General features: G+C 41.2%; 1 protein-coding gene across 1 annotated transcript in view; it reads left to right on the top strand.

Moving 5' to 3' along the window:
• The first annotated feature begins 450 nt into the window (after positions 1–450).
• LOC130222651 (complement C3-like) overlaps positions 451–19,934 on the top strand; it is a 51,900-nt gene continuing 32,416 nt past the window's right edge. The window contains exons 1-17 of the mRNA XM_056455211.1: positions 451–525; positions 1,791–1,986; positions 2,072–2,240; positions 3,604–3,677; positions 3,772–3,860; positions 4,027–4,109; positions 4,200–4,287; positions 11,236–11,338; positions 12,135–12,252; positions 12,325–12,440; positions 14,980–15,126; positions 15,222–15,425; positions 15,526–15,717; positions 15,795–15,947; positions 16,028–16,157; positions 18,297–18,335; positions 19,533–19,638. Of these exons, the coding sequence (XP_056311186.1) occupies positions 455–525; positions 1,791–1,986; positions 2,072–2,240; positions 3,604–3,677; positions 3,772–3,860; positions 4,027–4,109; positions 4,200–4,287; positions 11,236–11,338; positions 12,135–12,252; positions 12,325–12,440; positions 14,980–15,126; positions 15,222–15,425; positions 15,526–15,717; positions 15,795–15,947; positions 16,028–16,157; positions 18,297–18,335; positions 19,533–19,638 (2,078 nt within the window). The 5' untranslated portion in view covers positions 451–454. The remainder of the gene's footprint in view (positions 526–1,790; positions 1,987–2,071; positions 2,241–3,603; positions 3,678–3,771; positions 3,861–4,026; positions 4,110–4,199; positions 4,288–11,235; positions 11,339–12,134; positions 12,253–12,324; positions 12,441–14,979; positions 15,127–15,221; positions 15,426–15,525; positions 15,718–15,794; positions 15,948–16,027; positions 16,158–18,296; positions 18,336–19,532; positions 19,639–19,934) is intronic.

Here is a 19,934-nt window from a genome sequence, read left to right as displayed (position 1 = left end):
TTCTTTTCTGCCACAAATATGCTACGACAAGGCTTTGTTTGTCCGTTAGAGCAGCTAGATTAGCAACTAAAAATAGATTTACAACATCATCCCTAAAAGAAAATGTTAACCTATTTATTTTAGTTTTTTTTATGCTTCTATATAATCTACACTGTTTATAATTGTAATTACTACAAGAGAAATCCGATTCTCAATCAATTATTTCTCATTCATAGCATCTTTTATTCATTTGAAAATGTAACTGTATTCCACATTGTACACAAGTTTAGCAATACTGCAAGACAAATATGCCAATAAAGCAAGAGAGAGAGAGAGAGAGAGAGAGAGAGAGAGAGAGAGAGAGAGAGAGAGAGAGAGAGAGAGAGAGAGAGAGAGAGTGTAGTTTGGACTGTGAGCGCTGCTGGTATAAATGTGAGCGTCTGCAGGTTTACAGAAACACAGTCAGTCAGTCAGGATGGAGGTGAAGCTGCTGTTTCTCTCTGCTGTTCTTCTCTCCTCAGCGCTCCTCACACTGGGTGACCCGTTGTGAGTATTACACACTCTTTCTTCACACATCCACTAAACCAGCACTTTTCAATAGGCTGGGGTGTCGCTTGTTTTGTTTCTTTTCAATTTGTTTCTTTCCAATACTTAAAAAAAAGCCACTACATATACGTTTCTTTATTTAACCAGATAAAAACCTATCGAGTTCAAGATCTCATTTCCAAGTGTGACCTGGCCAAGAGGTCCACAACACACAACTTGTCAAAGAAGAAGAAGAAGAATATTAATAATAAATAGACAATTAAGATAAAAATACAGTTCAGTTATTCAACTATATCACATTTCACTATGTTAAAAACACATACACTGAGAAATGGACTGTTGTTGTTTGTTAAAAAGGATAGAGCGAAATTATTTAATTGGGATGAGCTCATGTTTAGTTCAGACTGAAGAGTATTCCAGGATGAGGGGCGGCATGGCTAAAGGCTCTCATCCCTATTTCAGTTCCAACTCGGGAAACAGTCAAATGATAAAATTCACTTGAATGTAGGGCGTAATGGCTTTTAGACTTATGAAGAAGGGAACTTGGGTATGAAGACACCAGTCCCAAAAGGGCCTTGTCGACCCGAGTCATCCAGTGGGTGTACCTTCTTACATTCAGAGAAGGCCACTCAGCTTGGCATACAGTTCACAAAGGTGAGCTAGTCCCTGACAGCCTGTTACAAACCACAGAGCGCTGTGGTAAACAGAGTTTAAAGGCTGAAGACATTTGGTTGAAGCATTCATATATAAAACATCCCCATAGTCAATCAATGGTAAAAATGTTGCAGACACCAAATGTTTACGAGCTTTAAGAGAAATTCAGGATGCATTTAAATAGGAAAAACTAAGCTTAATTCTCAATCTTCTAACCAAATTTGCTACGTGTGCTTTGAAGGAAAGTTCCTGATCAAGTAAAAAGCTTAACTATTTATAGCTGGACACTAAATTGATTTGTTGACCTTGGGCAGTGGTAATTAATGGTTCTGCACAGGGGTGACACAATTTGAGAAAATCATTCATTTAGATTTGTCTACATTTAAAACCAATTTAAGATCCTTAAGACGAGACTGAACAATATTAAAAGCAGACTGTAAAAATTGTATGGCCTGAGAAAATGAAGGAGAGCAACAATAAATCCCTGTATCATCAGCGTACCGATGATAAAAGGCATTTGGAAAGTTGTCACACAAGTTATTAATGTAGATAGAGAATAATATGAGCCCTAATCCCAATCCCTGTGGCACGCTCTGATTTGATCTCCTCAGATATGTGCTGTCGGCTCCTAATCTGCTGAGAGTGGGTTCATCAGAGAACGTGTTCGTGGAGGCGCAGGATTACATTGGAAATACTTTGGAAGTGAAAATCACAGTAAAAAACCACCCCAAGAAAGACAAGCAGATCCTGACCAAATCAGTGAATCTGAACGCACAAAACAATTTCCAGATCCTCACAGATATAAAGGTCGGCGCTCCTAAATCACAATGCAGTGATGCCATCTTCTCATTATCATCAGATGTCGATAATTAACACTTTTTCTGATATTCAGATCCCTGATGATCAGAAACATTTCTCTGATGACCCTCTGGAGAAGCAGTATGTCTATCTACAAGCTATTTTTCCTACTCACACTCTGGAGAAAGTGGTCTTGCTGTCGTTCCAGTCTGGATATATATTTGTACAGACAGACAAGCCCATCTACACACCTGGGAGTGCAGGTAAGATTAAATACAAAATTTAAAAAATGAAAATACAGATGGCATTAAAGAATATTAAACACGTTACATCAGCATGCCATCTTTCTGTTGGTTATTAAAGCAGCTGTTGGTTGACAAAGCCATCAGAACACTTATTAAGTCAGCTATGAGTTACATTGCAGTCTAGCAGTGTGTAGAGTTTTAATAGACTGTCTGCTTAAGGAGATTCTCCATTTAAATCACCCTCAGTTGGTTCCGAACCTTTAAGAGTTTCATTTGACTTTTTGAAAGCATTGACTTTAATAGTTAGAAAAACAAATACTGTGGAAGCTTTCTTTAGTGCGTGTTATTTTGTGTTTAACAGAAGAAAGAAACTAAGTTCTGAAATGAAAGTGTCAGAGTTTTCACCATTCGCTCCCATTTTAATGAAGTGCAACTAGCAGGTGAAAATCCAAACTACCTGCTTACACTGCAGACATGAGGGCATGTGTCTGATTCCACATATGAACAAGGCCTCAATCTAATCTGACTAAATAGGAATCCATGTGTTTTTTTTGCTTGCAGATACATGGGCTATATCCAGGGGCGTAGCGGACATTTTAAAAGTGGGGAGGGGGATGGGGGGGGCAGCTGTATGGTATCAACAAGTTTACGTTCATATAATTATTAATCACCTGTTTCTAAAAGGTCTGTCTCTAAAAGTGAGGGGGATGTATCCCCCCGTCCCCCCCGGTTGCTACGCCCCTGGCTATATCCCATCAGTGCCACGTAGGAGAAAAATATATATACAGTTGAATTGAAGTCAGAATTATTAGCCCCCCTTTGCATTTTTTGTCCTTTCTTAAATATTTCCCAAATGATGTTTAACAGAGCAAGGAAATTTTCACAGTATGTCTGATAATATTTTTTCTTCTGGAAAAAGTCTTATTTGTTTTATTTTGGCTGGAATAAAAGCAGATTTTAATTTTTTAAACATCATTTTAAGGTCAATATTATCACCCCCTTTAAGCTATTTTTTTTTTCAATAGTCTGCAGAACAAACCATCATTATACAATAACTTGCCTAATTACCCTAACCTGCCTAGTTAATCTAATTAACCTAGTTAAGCCTTTAAATGTCACTTTAAGCTGTATAGAAGTGTCTAATATTATTTACGGTCATCATGACAAAGATTAAATTAATCAGTTATTAGAGATGAGTTATTAAAACTATTATGATTAGAAATGTGTTGAAGAAGATCTTCCCTCTGTTAAACAGAAATAGGGGGGCTAATAATTCAGGGGGGCTAATAATTCTGTATTTTGGGGTCACTTGAACCATGTGAATGCAGCCAAAATGTGTAAAAGGGACTATCAAAATAAAGTGCTTTGACTTCCTTTGCAGTTCTTTACCGGATTTTTTCTCTGACACCTAACATGAAACCACTCAGCGAGTCTATGATCATGATGGAAATCATGGTACACACTCAAATAACTCTTATGTTTCACACTCGTTCATGACATTTTGATCTCAGGAGTCGCAGTGCTAACGCTGATTTCTGTGTTTCTTAAGAATCCACAAAACACCAGCATTTCATCAGAGCAGTTATATCCAGTCAAAGGCATGAGGTCTGGAACATACGGCATCCCTAAAGTTGTCAGGTGAAACATCATGAAAACAGAATTGTATAGTAACTACTCCTGAATTGCCTACATTGTTGTGTTCTAAGTTCATTTGCATGCTTTAAAAATGCTTTTTAATTTATACATTTTTTTCCTAAAGTTTTAATTTGCTCTATTTTTCAATGTTTTTGAAATGTGATTTCAGTCTGGGCATCTGGAAGATAATCACATGGTTCGCAAACACTCCTCAGAAGACGTTTACTGCAGAGTTTGAGGTCAAAGAATACGGTGAGACGAGCGTCAACAAACTGCATGTTGTGTAAGAGACTGATAAGAGTGTGTTTGCTTATTTGTGTGTTTGGTTTGATTTGGTTTCAGTGCTTCCAACATTTGAGGTGAAACTACGACCCAGTAAATTATTCTACTATGTGGGCAATGAAAGTCTGACAGTCGACATCGAAGCCAAGTAAGATTAAAAGATGTTCTACTTCTTTCAATGAAAATGAATCTTTAACGTGTGAACACACTGAAACAGATTTTAAAGTAGATCACTGTACAAAATAATGCATTATGCACAGCGACATGAAATAAAAAGGTGAAAAAACCTATTCCATGCTTAGCGGTTGTGGTATGATACAATGCTCGAAATTGTGACTTTTTGGTCGCATATGTGCCCGAAATTTTATCAATGCGACGTCCAAAAATATTTGGGAGCATTTGTGCGAATGCATAAAATTGATGTCGTGCGTCCAGTTTTCACAGCAAAATGTTCACCACATGTGTGGAATTAGGAGGCATTCGTGCATTAAGCATCTTTGCACCTAAAACCACCAAACGCAGCGCTCAGGAATGGTTTAAAACAGTTGACATGCTGCAGTAAACAAAGCCTGCAATGCTTGTCCCGCCTTCAAGCTCTTCTTATTGGCCCAATGCGCTAGAACAGAGCGCGAATGGATTAGTTAACATCAGCTGTCAATCACTCAATCAGATAACAGGGAGCTACAGCAGCGAAAATGTAAAGGTCTGGATCCGAGAGAATGAAAACAACACTGACAGATTTAGTTTTAGAAACCACCTAAAGTTACAAATAATGGCACATCTGATCAGTGATCATGTAATGAATGTCAATCCAGCATTTACACTTTTCCAAGAGTGGATAAAAGACTTCCAGTGTTTAAAGTCCGCTGTGAAAATGACTAAAGCCAGTGGGACGGAGTTTTCAGGTAACAGTGTTTGCCACTGAATCTACACATTTTAAGCACGAGATGTTCTAACGTTATTTATTCCTTCATTTAATCATCACGATGCTGTCAATCGTGCGACTGATACTGCGTTCACCATCGCTAAAGAGCATGCATTCACCGAGATGAAACTAATATTGCAGCTCATGAAAAGACTGTTATATATTAAGATGACGTGTGCAAATAAGTGAAGTTTTCAAACTAATTTCGAGAGGAGCACGTGATATGATTGACCGCAGCTGGCCACTCATTTACATTCACTAGTTAGCCAATCAGATTAACCCCAACTCACTATAAGTAGCCTAGCTAGAACTACTCTCTTATCTTCGTTTTCCGAAGAAACTAACGACAAGTCCGCTCCAGCTCTTCCGAAAGCTACTCACGGACAAAACAACCTCCTACTATTTTCAATCATCATCATCATCATCATCATCATCATCATCATCATCATCATCATATCGTCGTCAACTACAACGAAAACAACAACGGAGGCGGCGGAGATCACAACAGCGCAGCAACGGGCAAGAAAGAAAGCTCCGCGCTCCCTGAAACATCAGCCCCATCTCAACAACACCCAGCTCAGCCTGGAAGTCTGCCCGAGACTGAGGCTCCAGTAAGAGGCCAAAGGCCTAGCTACTCCAGCCAGAGCACAATGTTTTATTCAATCCTCTATCTCCCGCTACTTCAAACCGCCACGTACCTTCTCCAGCGTCATCATACGTCTCTCGTATCCAACAAACGACAGTCACAGAACTCCTCCAAACTCCTAGACACCGGAACCACAAATTCCATACTGCTGCAATAAACCTGAAAAGACCTTACGAATCCACGTCTTCGCTGACTCCGCCCCCCTAGGACATTACAACCACACGCTCCTGCTACGCTCCCTAAACACTACGTACTACAGCCCACAAACACTGCGCCACCCCGGGCCACCAGAGAAAGCCCTAAAGCAATCTCGGAATCTCCCGGACAATAACGCAACTCTTCTAGCCTGCAGCTCCCCAATCCAGTACAAACTCCAGCCCTCCTCTTCCAGCAATCCTTACCACTCTAAACCCAGCCTTCCCTCCTCTCAAACTTGCTACTACTGCGGCGACAGGCACGCCGTCAGCCAAGTCTAAAGAAAACAAATTACTTGTCAACATTTTTAATCTTTTATACTGATTTACGTTTGCACCCTGACCTAATTTTTCTGAATTTCTCATTCCAGGTCTGTATAACGGATCCAAACCCGGTATCTTGGCGCTCCCTTCCCAGCCCTCCACCAACGCTGAACCAGAAATCACAGAGCTATTATAGAAAAAGAGATCGACAATAAATTCATGTTCGATCCCCTCATTCTTGCTGCTTCGTCAAGCACATTCACATTAGCCTACTGAAATGGGCATTAGAACGTTTCTAAAAACGTCTAATAACGGATCTTTCATCTTCTCATAATTCCGCCTTTTTCAGCATTATTCATCACGCCGAACGAAGATGCCCTAAAGAGATTTCTTGGTTTGTGGCGTGATATTTAATTAATCTAGTCTGCTGCAAAGCTTCGCAGTCGACATCACCCCCGCCTTTTAAGTAATTCCATTAAACCCTGATCTCTGGTATCTCCGATTTCTGGCATTAATCAGGCATCACAATTCTACTTCGCAGTCTGTCTATCATTCGGACGCAGAAGTAACCACATTTCAGAAACAATTTGCGGGATTCTCGCCAATAACTATGGCGTTCGCACGTAGTTCATCTACTAGACGTTTACACGTATCCCTGAGATATAAGTTCTGAAGATATAATATATCTGAAGATATAAGAAAACTTAGTGACAAGTCTTTCTAATATTGGCATTTCCATCGTGGAAGAACCTCCGGCTCAAGCACTTCTATAAAATTCCTAAGCATCAATTTGGATTCGCAGAATTGCATACATGCATACCTAAATAAATCGACTGAAATTTAGTTCCCTTATATATTCTTGAAGAGAAAAGATCGCGCTAAGCACAAACTGTCTATCTTAGGACATCGAAACTCACACGCGCATTATCCTGCAGGGACGCCTTTTTGTCACGCACCTCCAACTCGCAGCATCAGTCCCCGGATTAGATGAGACTATATCTCTATCCGATCTCGGCCATATCAACTCGGTCTGAAGGGCGTCGCGCACCGGAGGCACCGCTCAGCGCGGCGACGGGGTGCGCACATGACAGGGGGAAGGCTAATGCACACCAGACACGCAAATTCATATGTAATTTAAACTAAACTATTTACATAGCGCTCCGTGGCGCGGCAGAATACAAATAGAGTCCTGAATTGTGACTAAAGCACTGCGGACAGCCCCCGACGCGCACCCCGATAGAACATATGTTTTGAATTCTAAATGCATGGAGCAACGCAGCACGTCACCGAACAGCGCTTAAGGCGTGCGACCGGCTTATGCTTTCCTTCCTAAGCGCTGGAATTGCTGCCCACTCATTTATAAACTATCCAATTTCATCCTCAGTACATATCTTTAATACACAGACGCCGCCCCCGCCGTAGGCTTAGAGGGATGTTATCAGGACTGCCGACGCGCTACCAACGGACCATATCGCGGAGAAATTAATAGTCCGCCTCCAAAATTCTCATTTACCGTTACAATGAAGCCGCTGTCCACTGCACTAACAAAAGGCGTTATCATTATCATTATCATGCTTAAATTCATATACAACTCTTCATTTGGACTTCAGCAAAAAAAAATAAAAATAAAATAAATAAATAAAAATTTAAATTTATAACTGTTGTACATGTTCCTAATTATATAAGGAAATTGCTGATTCCCTTTCTTGCTTTTGTTTCTAGAAACTGGTACCAGAAGCAGAGCCGCACCTGACCTCATCCCTCCTTTGAAGATGACATTCCCACATACATGATTTGCATCAACACCTATAAATATATTTTAGGAAGTAACCCCAGAATATCTCAATAGTTCCTCCCTACAGAACACATCCAAACATTTCATTCCCCACATAACACTTCATTCCCGTTTGCCCCCGCAAACAATCAGTCTATTCATCACATACTTGCATTCACACAAACTATGATTCTATTGCTAATTCGTAAACCGGCCTTCTTATTAAAGGCTTCCCACCCTCCCAGACATCAGACTGCCCATCTCGCCCTACATACTCTCCAACGCATTTCCACACTCAGAAAGGATACCTATCCTTGCATACAGACCACACTCTAGATGCAATGTTTATTCTTGTGTTTTTTCGAGTTTCTCAGATGTTGTGAAATTACAGTAACATCTAATTTGATCCGAACATCCACCCCACCATCACAGATCTAACTTTGATTGACGAGGAAACTATCAATCATGATAAACAGATCAATCCAGAAAAGGACAATGCATCTACATATTCAATATTCCCTCCCCCACAAGCCATTCCAAACACTCCTAGCGTACATACACTATAGGAAATGCTAAGCTTAAGTCCCCCAGCCCCCCTTTTTCACACACCATCCAGTGACACGCCTTGGTTTCAAAAACACATTAAAGCAGTCCTCCACCATTCAGGCTTCCCACCAGATTCATACTCCAGTCAGATTTGGAGCCGCCACCACAGTTGCACATAAAGGGCTATCTCAACAACACATACAAACAATAGGAAGGTGGTCTTCCGATACCTTCAAATCTTACATTCCACTCAGCCACAGTCATCTAAAGGAAGCCCAAAGGACCCTCACCAGCAGACACCTTAAACCTAGCGGCCAAAGGCACGAGCCTAATCCAGGGATAAGACAAGACACAGCCATCCCGGCTCCCAGAGGGCGGAGGAGCTACTCAGCCACCCAAGGGTGCGGGCACGACCCAGCCACCTAACCCTGCTTTCTTCCTTCTGGCTCTGAGTCGCACTCAGCTTTCTCTCCCTATTCACTCACTCAACTCCAGCAGGAGTTTTTTCCCGCCCAGGCCCCCCCCGTCACCCCCGCCCCCCCTGGCCGCTGCCACAGAAGTCTTCACCACCCCTCCACCTTTCCCTGACTTCTGTAGGACCCTGCCCCCCCCCCATGGCTCTGACTCCCGCAGGAGTGTTACCCCGAGCTTCGGTTCCCGCAGGAATCATCTCACAGCCCCTCCCCCAACCCTAGCTTTTACATATTATAGGTCATTTTAACAATGACATATAATATAGCTTTATTTTTGCTCTCTGTTTGATTTTATTTATATAAATTCATATATATATGCACCCACGCATATAAATATTAATTTATATATAGCGCTGCCACCACCACGCTCTGTTCCCGCAGGAACACCCCCAGAGCACCAATTCTGCCCGTCACCCTCCAGCAGGAGTCTTCACCTCCCCCTCATCTCTCCCGACTCCTACTGGAGCTGGCCAAAATAGCTCAACCAACCCCGAGCTGTGACACGAGCACGAGTCACGTCACCGACCCTCCCCGGCCCTAGCTTATTTTATTTTGTTATACTTTTATTTTACACTTTTACCTTTCATTTATTTTATTTCATTTATATATATGCATATATATATGCACCCACGCATATAAATATACATTTATATATAGTGCCGTCACCCTCAAGCTCTAACTCCCGCAGGAGTGGTCCCGAGCATCGACCCCCGCAGGGGTCATCGCCCAACTGCCATTCACCCTTCAGCTGGGGCCTTCACCTGCCCTTCCTCTTCCCGATTCCAGCTGGAGATGGCACATACAGCTCTATCTCCCGCAGGAGTGTCCAGGAGCTTCGACTCCCGCAGGAGTCCAAAAAATCGCCCCCCCAAGGCACTAGATTACCCCATTATATATTTATATATCTATATATTTTCATATATACATATATTTATATATAGCGCTGCCACCTCCCAGCTCTATCTCCGCAAGGAGTGTTCCTTGAGCAATTCACTCCTTTGGAGTCCATGCCCCACCCCAGCCCCCTTCACCCCCCACTATCCAGCTGGAGTCCTCACTTGCCCTTCCCCATTTTTACTACCCCAGCAGGATTCCTGTCCACCCCATGGCTCTAACCCCCGCAGGGGTCTCCCAGAGTCTATACTCCCGCAGGAGTATTCATAGCCCACGCCAACCCTGCTCGGGCTCCCGCAGGAGTCTGTATCACCCTTTGCTCCCACAGGAGCCCCCTTTACCTTTCCTTCTGAAAAACCACTATATCCAGCAGCCGGATATAGCCATCCAAGCCTTTTGGGGAGTTTCTTCGAATACACGGCTGCTGTCCCGAGTCTCCTGCATTTGGGGAGCTCTCGAGAACCACCTGATCTCGTACTCCCCGCATATGCTCTATGGACCAGGCGGGAGCCCTGGGCTCACCTATCTCCGAGCTCAGGGTTCTCTCCCGGGACAGCATGCCAAACCTGCTAACAGTTGTCAAACAATATCTAAGTGTGAACTCTTGAAGTGAAGTTTTCAAACTAATTTCGAGAGGAGCACGTGATATGATTAACCGCAGCTGGCCACTCATTTACATTCACTAGTTAGCCAATCAGATTAACCCCAACTCACTATAAGTAGCCTAGCTAGAACTACTCTCTTATCTTCGTTTTCCGAAGAAACCCCCCATCCACCCCTTCTCCTCCTTTTCTTCCTCTTACCACGGGGAGCTCTCGAGAACCACCTGATCTCGTACTCCCCGCATATGCTCTATGGACCAGGCGGGAGCCCTGGGCTCACCTATCTCCGAGCTCAGGGTTCTCTCCCGGGACAGCATGCCAAACCTGCTAACAGTTGTCAAACAATATCTAAGTGTGAACTCTTGAATAAGTTATTTGTCAATATAATCTGCGCAGTATCAGACAGCACACATGAGAACAGCACCGTTATTATTGTCAACTCAGTTCATCTCATTCACATCTAGCAGTGCGTGCAGGGCCGGTGCGTGCGTGCAGATTTTTGCTTATTTGTTAGTTTTAATTAGAGTTGATTTCAAATGCAATAAATCTGTTAATATAAAACGTGTAGTAACGGTGCTCATAATTTTTGGTGGGTGCGACTAAATTTTGTCTGATGCGCCTACATTTTTGAAGTTAGGACCACCGGTGCTACCAAGAAAAAAGGTTAATTTCGAGCCCTGTGACACCATGCTTTCTAAAGTGTGGAGTAATTGTGTGTGATGAAAGTGAGGGCCCGCAAGTAGTGTTTTTACAACAGAAATGGGATCTGCTTTTATAGGTACCTGTTTGGAAAGGGGATGGATGGGACTGCTTTTGTGACGTTTGGTGTGATGGACGGTGAGAGGAAAAACTGTTTCCCTGACTCTGTACAAAGAGCTCAGGTGAGAGACGTTTAACATCTAGTAGGTTATTGTTTCTTGTGGGAAGGGAGGTATGGTGGCTAGGTGAGTAGCGATGTCTAGGCCCACACGGAATCTGTGCGCGCAGAATTTCGCAGATTTTTAGCCCATCATTAATTCTGTTTATTCACTTGAGTAAACGTGTGTAAATCTATATTTATTCACTTTTTAAATTAGTTACAGTAATATTATTGACTAATATGAAAATGTTGATCTGATTTCTGTACAATACAGTTTGTACAGTAATATTTTACAGAGATATTATATGAGAGACTTGCTTTGTTTACCAAATAAAGTGAATCTAATTGGATTTGCATTTTAAACATTAAATAAAAGTTAAAAAGATCTTATTTTTTATTTCACATATTAAGGTTTTAGTTATGATACTCCCAAAATAATTTCGTAGAAATCTGCAGATTTTTACCAAAATTCTCCACAGAAATAGCTAAAAACGTCCACAGATTCCGTCTGGCCCTAGCGATGTCACATCACAGCAAAAAGGTCGCTGGGTCGTGTCATGGCTGGGTCAGCTGGCTTTTCTGTGTGGAGTTTGCATGTTCTCCTCGTGTTCCTCCGGTATCCCACACAGTCCAAAGTACTGAGTGTATGTATGTGCGTGTATGAGTGTTTCCCAGTACTAGGTTGCAGCTGTGTAAACATATGCCGAGATAGTTGGCGGTTTATTCTGCTGTGGCACCCTCTGATAAATCAGAGACTTAACTGGAGGAAAATGAATGCATGTTTCTTGTGGGTTGATGTCTTTCTCATTTACGAACAGATTGTGAAAGGAGCAGGAGTTGCAGAACTGACCAGAGAGATGATCACTAAGAACTTTGACATTAACCTGCTGGTTGGAAAATCTGTCTATATTTCCGTCAGTCTTTTATCTGAAAGTGGTAAGACTCAACCGATGCTGTATGTTTCCATGCATCCCTGTATGTCTGTAATCGTTTTATTGTGTGCTTCAGGCAGTGAGATGGTGGAAGCAGAAAAGAGAGGCATTCAGATTGTGACGTCTCCATACTCCATCTCTTTCAAGAAAACACCACAGTTCTTCAAACCTGGACTGCTCTTCGATGTCTCGGTATTAGGGCTGCTCGATTATGGGAAAAATCATAATCACGATTATTTTGGTCAGAATTGTAATCACGATTATTCAAAACGATTATCAGTTGAAGTCAAAATTATTCACCCTCCTGTAATTTTTTAAAAATAAATTCAGGAATTTTTCACAGTATTTCCTATAATATTTTTTCTTCTGGAGAAAGTCTGATTTGATTTATTTCGGCTAGAATAAAAGCAGTTTTTAATATTTTGAAACCTATTTTAAAGTCAATATTATTAGCCCCTTTAAGCAATATATTTTTTGATTGTTGCAGGAGAAACCACTGTTTTACAATGACTTGCCTAATAACCCTAATGAAGCCTTTGAATCTCACTTTAATCTGAATACTAGTATCTTGAAAAATATCTAGTAAAATAGCATGTGCTGTCATCGTAGCAGAGATAAAAGAAAGAGTTATTAAAACTATTATGTGTAGAAATGGGTTGAAAAAAAAATAGTTCCATTAAAGCAAATTGGGGGAAAAGATTCGCTAATAATTCAGGAGGGCTAATAACTCTGACTTCAACTGTATATATTAGGGGTGTCACGATTCTCCAAATCCTCGATTCGATTACATTTTCGATTCTAAAGTCACGATTCGATTCTCGATTTTTAACAAAAAAAAATTTTAAAGCACAAGCTATGCCATTTTAAGACGTATATGCAATATAATAACATCTGACCTTTGTTCACAATGTACCACACACTACATTGTCAAATATAAAATGTTTATTAACATTTCTAGCACGGTTCTAGCACGTTAATTAAATGCTGAAAACCGGAGTTTTCTATCACTGAATAAGGTTGCATGTCCGCGGCTATAAATACTCCTATCGCGCTTGTAATTGCCTTTGCACGTGTTGAGTTGCTTGGAAGTTTTATTCCAAATGAAGACGGGAGAGTAGTTTGTGTTACACTTGTCGGTTTACCAGATACATCTATGTTTTTGTGGTGCCTGCGGAGATGCCCGGCCATGTTAGTCGTGCTGCCGGTGGAATAATGTGGTATATGCACATTGCAGAGCTTGCAAACTGTGTTTTTTCTGTCGACAACACGAACGTTGTCAACATAACTCACTGGAAATCCAAAATACTTCCACACCGGCGACTTCAGTGAAAGAGGAGGGGGTTCAATTTCTTTCGATGGGTCTCCTGCGTCTGCAGTTGCCATGCTGTCTCGTGGCTGTTGTAGCTGTTAGGTTGACGCGCATGCGTGAGTTTTTTCCGCTTGGCAAGTCAAGCTGCTGCTGACGTGACATAGGGGCGGGGCAGCATCGACGATTCCATTTTTTGATTCGATAATCGAGATTAAGCATGAATTTCGATCGATTTCGATTAAAAATCGAAATCGTGACACCCTTAGAATATATGCACAGTTATTTTCCTCCCTGCAAAGAGAAACAAATACAATAGAATAAAAATATGAAACAAACTGTGCTTTAAGCATCTTCACTGCAAGAAAAACACTTTAGCTACAAAAGTCTGAGGGATTTTCTCCTTTTGTTGTTTGATTAATGCTAAAAACAGGCGGCAGCAGGAATATTGTGCGCTGTCCCTTTCACGAGTTCACACTTGCAATAGTTTCAGAATAAAGCGTATTTGGCGTGCTGTCCGGGGAGAGGGCTCAGAGCTCGGGGAAGACACCCAAACTCGAGTTATTCCTCTTATCAGGAAACAGAGAGGAATAGGGATTCGAGCGAAGTATCTAGCCCGGCCCCAGAACGCTCCCCCCGGGATTGTAATGCTTAAGAGGTGAGGTGACGGGGTGGTGAAGGGATGCTAAAGTCGTAAGATGCTGCAGGTAAGACAGCTTTGGTATATATAGGGTTTGGTCAAGAACTGATTGGATAATAGAATAATTGTCAATGACGTATTTGATACTGAAACTTCTGCGCGTGCTCCTCCTGAAATTTGGTTATAAAACATCACTTAATGGTTTCTCTTTCACATGTCTTATTGATTCTCAACTTGTTTGTTTATTACACAAATGAGGGTTAAAATGAGTAGTCACTAAACACCACGTTTTGACACCTACTTGACCATTAAAGTGCTCACATTAGGATGACTTGTGATGTGTGCTCTGCTTGTCTCTGAGGCGTAGCGCACGGTGTGCGAATGAGACCGAATGCTGACCACAAGCTGTGTGTGTACACCGGCAGCATGCGGTCTCATTCACACTTTTAAAACATGAATGATTCGAATGTACATCAATGAATGATGCGCATCCCGTGCTGCAGACGTTACATGCTTTTAGTAATGTTCACGTGGAACTGAGCTTTGCAGAGCAACAAATGTGTACAACTGGAAATGGGGCGGTACATGATGCAATAATCGTTTATCTCCATTTATGCTTTTTCATAATCGTTAGAAGCCAAAATCGAAATCGAAACCGAGTTTTCGATTAATTGCACAGCCCTACTCGCTATACGTCATTTTAATATAACGCTACAGAGAAGAGCTCAAGAACACTATGATCAAAGTATTCACAGAGATTCCTTTACTATCTGCTTTCATAAAAGGTCTACATAACAAATCCTGATGAGACGCCTGCTGAAAATGTGGTAGTGGAGGTCAATCCTGGAGGAGTCATAGGCCGAACAACAGCCAATGGTATTGCAAAAGTGAGAGTCAACACTCGGGGAGACATTTCCACACTGGATATCACTGTAAGACATCAGTTAAATGATGTGGAACAAGCTGTGTGTTTATGATTATCTGTAGTCTGTGTAAAAACCCAGTGACGTTTCTATATTTATTACAGGCACGAACCAACGATCCAGAATTAACAGACCAAGAGCAAGCAGTGAAGAAGATGACGGCTCATGCGTATGTTTCCAAAGGCAACTCCAAAAACTACCTGCACATCGGCATTGATGCTGCGGAGCTTGAGATCGGTGATCAAATGAAAGTTTATCTGATGACTAGACAAAGTCCAGGAGTCAAAGATCAAGATTACACATACATGGTAATGATTATTTGATATTCAGGTACACCACCAATGTACCATTTACACCAGTCATTTACTTCTACAACAGCTTGTGTCTTCATTTGTGCTTCATTTCCAGATCTTGAGTAAAGGTCAGATTGTTAAAATAGACAGGTTTAAGAGACAAGGACAACCTCTAGACATTCTGTCTCTACCTGTGACCAAAGAAATGGTGCCGTCCTTCCGCTTTGTGGCTTATTACCATGTGGGCTCAGATGAGGTGGTGTCTGATTCAGTCTGGGTCGATGTGAAGGACACGTGCATGGGAAAGGTGGGTCAACCATCACAAGAAATGTTTGATTTGCCTAATCTGTTTTTCTGACACATTATCTCTCCGTTTGATGACAGCTCAAGCTTCAGGTGAAGAACATGTGGAATACCTATAGCACAGGAGAGGAGGTCAAGCTGCAAATAAGTGGAGATCCTGGAGCCAGAGTTGGTCTGGTGGTGGTTGACAAGGCTGTGCACGTCCTTAACAAGAACAGGCTCACTCAGACAAAGGTGAAGGGTCTTCATGAACGTAATCTGACAATCAGGTCTAACATAAAACAAGCTTAACTGCTGTCAATATTTGCCTCTAGATCTGGGACGTCATAGAGAAGCATGACACTGGCTGTACAGCAGGAGGTGGAAAAGACAGTATGGGGGTTTTCAGTGACGCTGGTCTGATGTTTGAGTCAAACACTGCAGGAGGAACTGAAACCAGAACAGGTATTTTTAAATTCATATTAGTTTTATTCTTTGAGCAGCCATATCCCTATGTTGTTCCCTTGAATTTTATACCATGGCTTGCTTGCTTGCTTTCTTGCTTTCTTTCTTTCTTTCTTTCTTTCTTTCTTTCTTTCTTTCTTTCTTTCTTTCTTTCTTTCTTTCTTTCTTTCTTTCTTTCTTTCTTTCTTTCTTTCTTTCTTTCTTTCTTTCTTTCTTTCTTTCTTTCTTCCTTCCTTCCTTCCTTCCTTCCTTCCTTTCCTTCCTTCCTTCCTTCCTTCCTTCCTTCCTTCCTTCCTTCCTTCCTTCCTTCCTTCCTTCCTTCCTTCCTTCGCCTCTCTGTCCTTAAATAAATTGGTACAGTAATCAAAATCAAGGAAATGTTGAACAAGTGTTGAACAAATAGGAGGAGGCCAACCCAGACTGAACTGCTAAGTTAGGTTAAGCTTCTTCCCATTTGTCAACGTACCTGAACAAAGTTTTTACTTTGCAAGCAAGTGCTCTCTCTCTCACGTTCCTTTTCTTCAACAGGTTTTATTCTTCTAGTTTTATTGGAGGATGCTTTTAAAGTGAATGACATACGTAGATGTTACAGCTAAATGTTCTGTAAACCGCCACCTGCTAATGTGGCATCCCTATCAATTGCAGCCAAATACGGGATGAATATGGAAAAACATTTAAACAGAATGAAAGCGAGATTGAAATGTAAATCATAGGACACTGCCAGACGTGGATGAAGTGTCAAGCATGAGTGATTTACATGTTAAGTCAAAGCATAGACACAATCAGACGTCCTGCGGTGCTATTCGCGCAAATGACACTGCACAAATTGATGTTTTAGCAATTTAATGGGCTTAACGGTGATTTGCGCAGAACGCTCATGTTGGCAAACTTTGGCAGACATTCGCGCCGCATTAACCAATCAGCAAGTTCTGCTGCATTTTGCTCAGGAGTCTTTAAACTGATAAAACCTGAAGCATGTGAGTTAGCAGCATTAACCGTGAACTAGCCGATATAAACAGTTAAGCCATGATGGTTTAAAAAGCCCCTATTATATATAAAATAGGGTCATATTTAGGTTGTAAGGGTCTCCAACAACAGTCTAATATGCATGCAAGGTCAAAAAGCACTTTGATGGTTTTATAATCTGCATTTATTTTTACCTAATTATCCCAGCGACTCCCATATGATTCGTTCAGTGATTCATTTGTTCCCAAACCCCTCTTTAGCGCGAAGCTAATCTGTGCTGATCGGACCGATGACAGCCTGCCATTGGTCGACAATGACAGCTTTCAGCGCAAGACAGAGTGAAATGCCCAGCTGCTAATCAACAATATAAAAGTAGTCACAGACGCCACCTTCTCTTTTCTGCTGCCTTAGGCGCCAATATAACTGCTAAGGACGTGGGTGGTGAGGGAGGTGTCGCGGATGCCACCAGGGCCGGCGCGTCCATAAAGGCGACTGCCTAGGCAGCAGAATAGAGAGGGCAGCGTCCTTGACACCTCCCTCACCACCCGCGTCCTCCGTTATATCCGCGACCACAGTTATATCCAGAGTAGCTGAACTATTTTGAAACTTGACCGTTGCATGTGTGTAGGAACAGCTGACGATCCGTAAACAAAGCGGCACGTGTCGCGATTTTAATGTGGCTTTACACGCGATATGAGAATATAGAGTTAACCTGATACAGCACACACGGTTACAAGTAACAAAACACAACTTAATACATAATTTGCAACACCTAATGACTCGTTATCAAGATGACTCATTTGAAGCACTATGAGTCGACTCTTTTATAGATGAATCAATAGTTTTAAACACTGTACACTTACAGATTTAAGCCTTAGCTGGATATTTCACTTCTACCAGATCAACATTGCATTCCTCGAAAAAAACACTTGCAGTCTAGACAGTCACCTCATGCTTGTAATGCGGTACAGTCCGTAAACTCCGCTCATTAAAATGGTCTTGGTCTTTATACTGTAAAATCGTGACAATATTGAATTATTGATCGTGGGCCACAAATATTGTTATTGTGATAATAATACGATTAATCGTACAGTGCTAATCTGTTCATTTATTTAACAAAATATACTAAGCATTTAATGGTGCACTAATTTATTCAAATTAATTATGTTCTAGAGGCTGAGTGTCCAGTCCCTGCAAAGAGAAAACGAAGAGGTGAGACACTGTGTGAAAGCTGGACTTTTCTCAGGTTTACTATTTAAATGAGAAGCAATATGTTTGGGTTTAATGCAGATCTTGAGCCCTTCTTAGGGCCCTGTTGTCCTTACAATAGTTCTCACCATGTACTCATGCTTACCTACACTGAACATATTTACATGCACACTACTATTATAATAGAAATCAGTTAGCTGAAATAGCCAGTTTTGCTAGCTTTTTACATGAAAATCAGTAACCTGACAACATAATTAAACTATGCTGTTTATTATTAAATCAGGCTACTTGCTGGTAGTGATGTTAAAGGTGTCCTATAAAGAAAATCTGCCTATGCCTAGACTTAGTCAAATAATAAGAGATGAGTAAATTCCACAAGTGTAAAACCATGGTGGACGACAGGCCAATTAGAAAACAAAACAGACTGTTGCGTGACTCACCGTCTTCATTATTTGCATGTATTTGATGTCATTCAGACCTGACAAGCTGCTGTGTCATTAGATCACTAACCAAAACAGACTGATATGTTGGTCCGAGATTAATAAAATGCACGCCTCAGGCTGTGTTTGATACGCCACAACATTTCCTAGTGAGACAACAATAATTGTTTTCCTCCCTTAGTTATGTTTAAGTTTAAATTTACCTTACTATGTATGTGAGACTTATATTTTGAAAACAAGAGACATAGATTGTTTACTGAGCAACAACGAACGCACGAGACATCGGTTCAATCGCTGGTCAAGAAGCAAAATGCGGGATTTACAGATTATACGTTTATTCAGCTCCACTCCAAAGAGGCATGAGGTATGTTTAATTGTATTTTTTGTTAATGTATCGTGTTTATTGTGAAATTTGAAGTGTATTAAATTATAACGCGCAAAAGCTGAAAGTAAATGCAGAATAAAAAACAACGAGGTCTGCAAAAACCCCATTGGCATTCGGCAATTGCTTATATCCAAAACGATTTACATTGCATCAAATGTACACATTTGTATGAGTTCTCTTAATTAAGCACTGACTTCTCAATGTGAACCAGTGGAAAACATTTACACCCATAATGAGAAGCTTGAAATATGGTCATTTTTGGGTAGTCAAGCCAATAGTCATTAGACATAAAATTGGTGATTTTTACTTAATTTAACTTTATTTACTGACATGTTCTTCCCTCATATTTACTTATTGCTTTATCTATTACAACAGCTTATGAGGAAGATGACGACTTTTATACAGACCCTGAAGAGATCGTGTCACGTACACAGTTCCCTGAGAGCTGGCTGTGGGATGAGATTGATCTGTGTGAAAACTGGTGCGTTTCTGTTTCTGTTGGCTTTTTATACACTGATCCCGGTGTCAACATCAGTGACATGGAATTAAATCTACCAATGTCATTCATAAGAAACCATACATTCATATATAGCTCCTCTTATATCAATATATTATATATACACAATACACACACACACACACACACACACACACACACACACACACAAATCAAACTTGCAAATGGAACCATGCGAATTCAAGCAGTATTTCACTCACAAGTAATAATGAATCACTCATTCAAATCACCACTCTTTCCCAGCCTCAGTTTCTCATACA

This window comes from Danio aesculapii, chromosome 1 (assembly GCF_903798145.1).
Source record: "Danio aesculapii chromosome 1, fDanAes4.1, whole genome shotgun sequence".
In the NCBI taxonomy this organism is placed as follows: domain Eukaryota; kingdom Metazoa; phylum Chordata; class Actinopteri; order Cypriniformes; family Danionidae; genus Danio; species Danio aesculapii.
The sequence above is the reverse complement of the archived record's forward strand: the minus strand, read 5'-3'. Positions and strand labels throughout refer to the sequence as shown.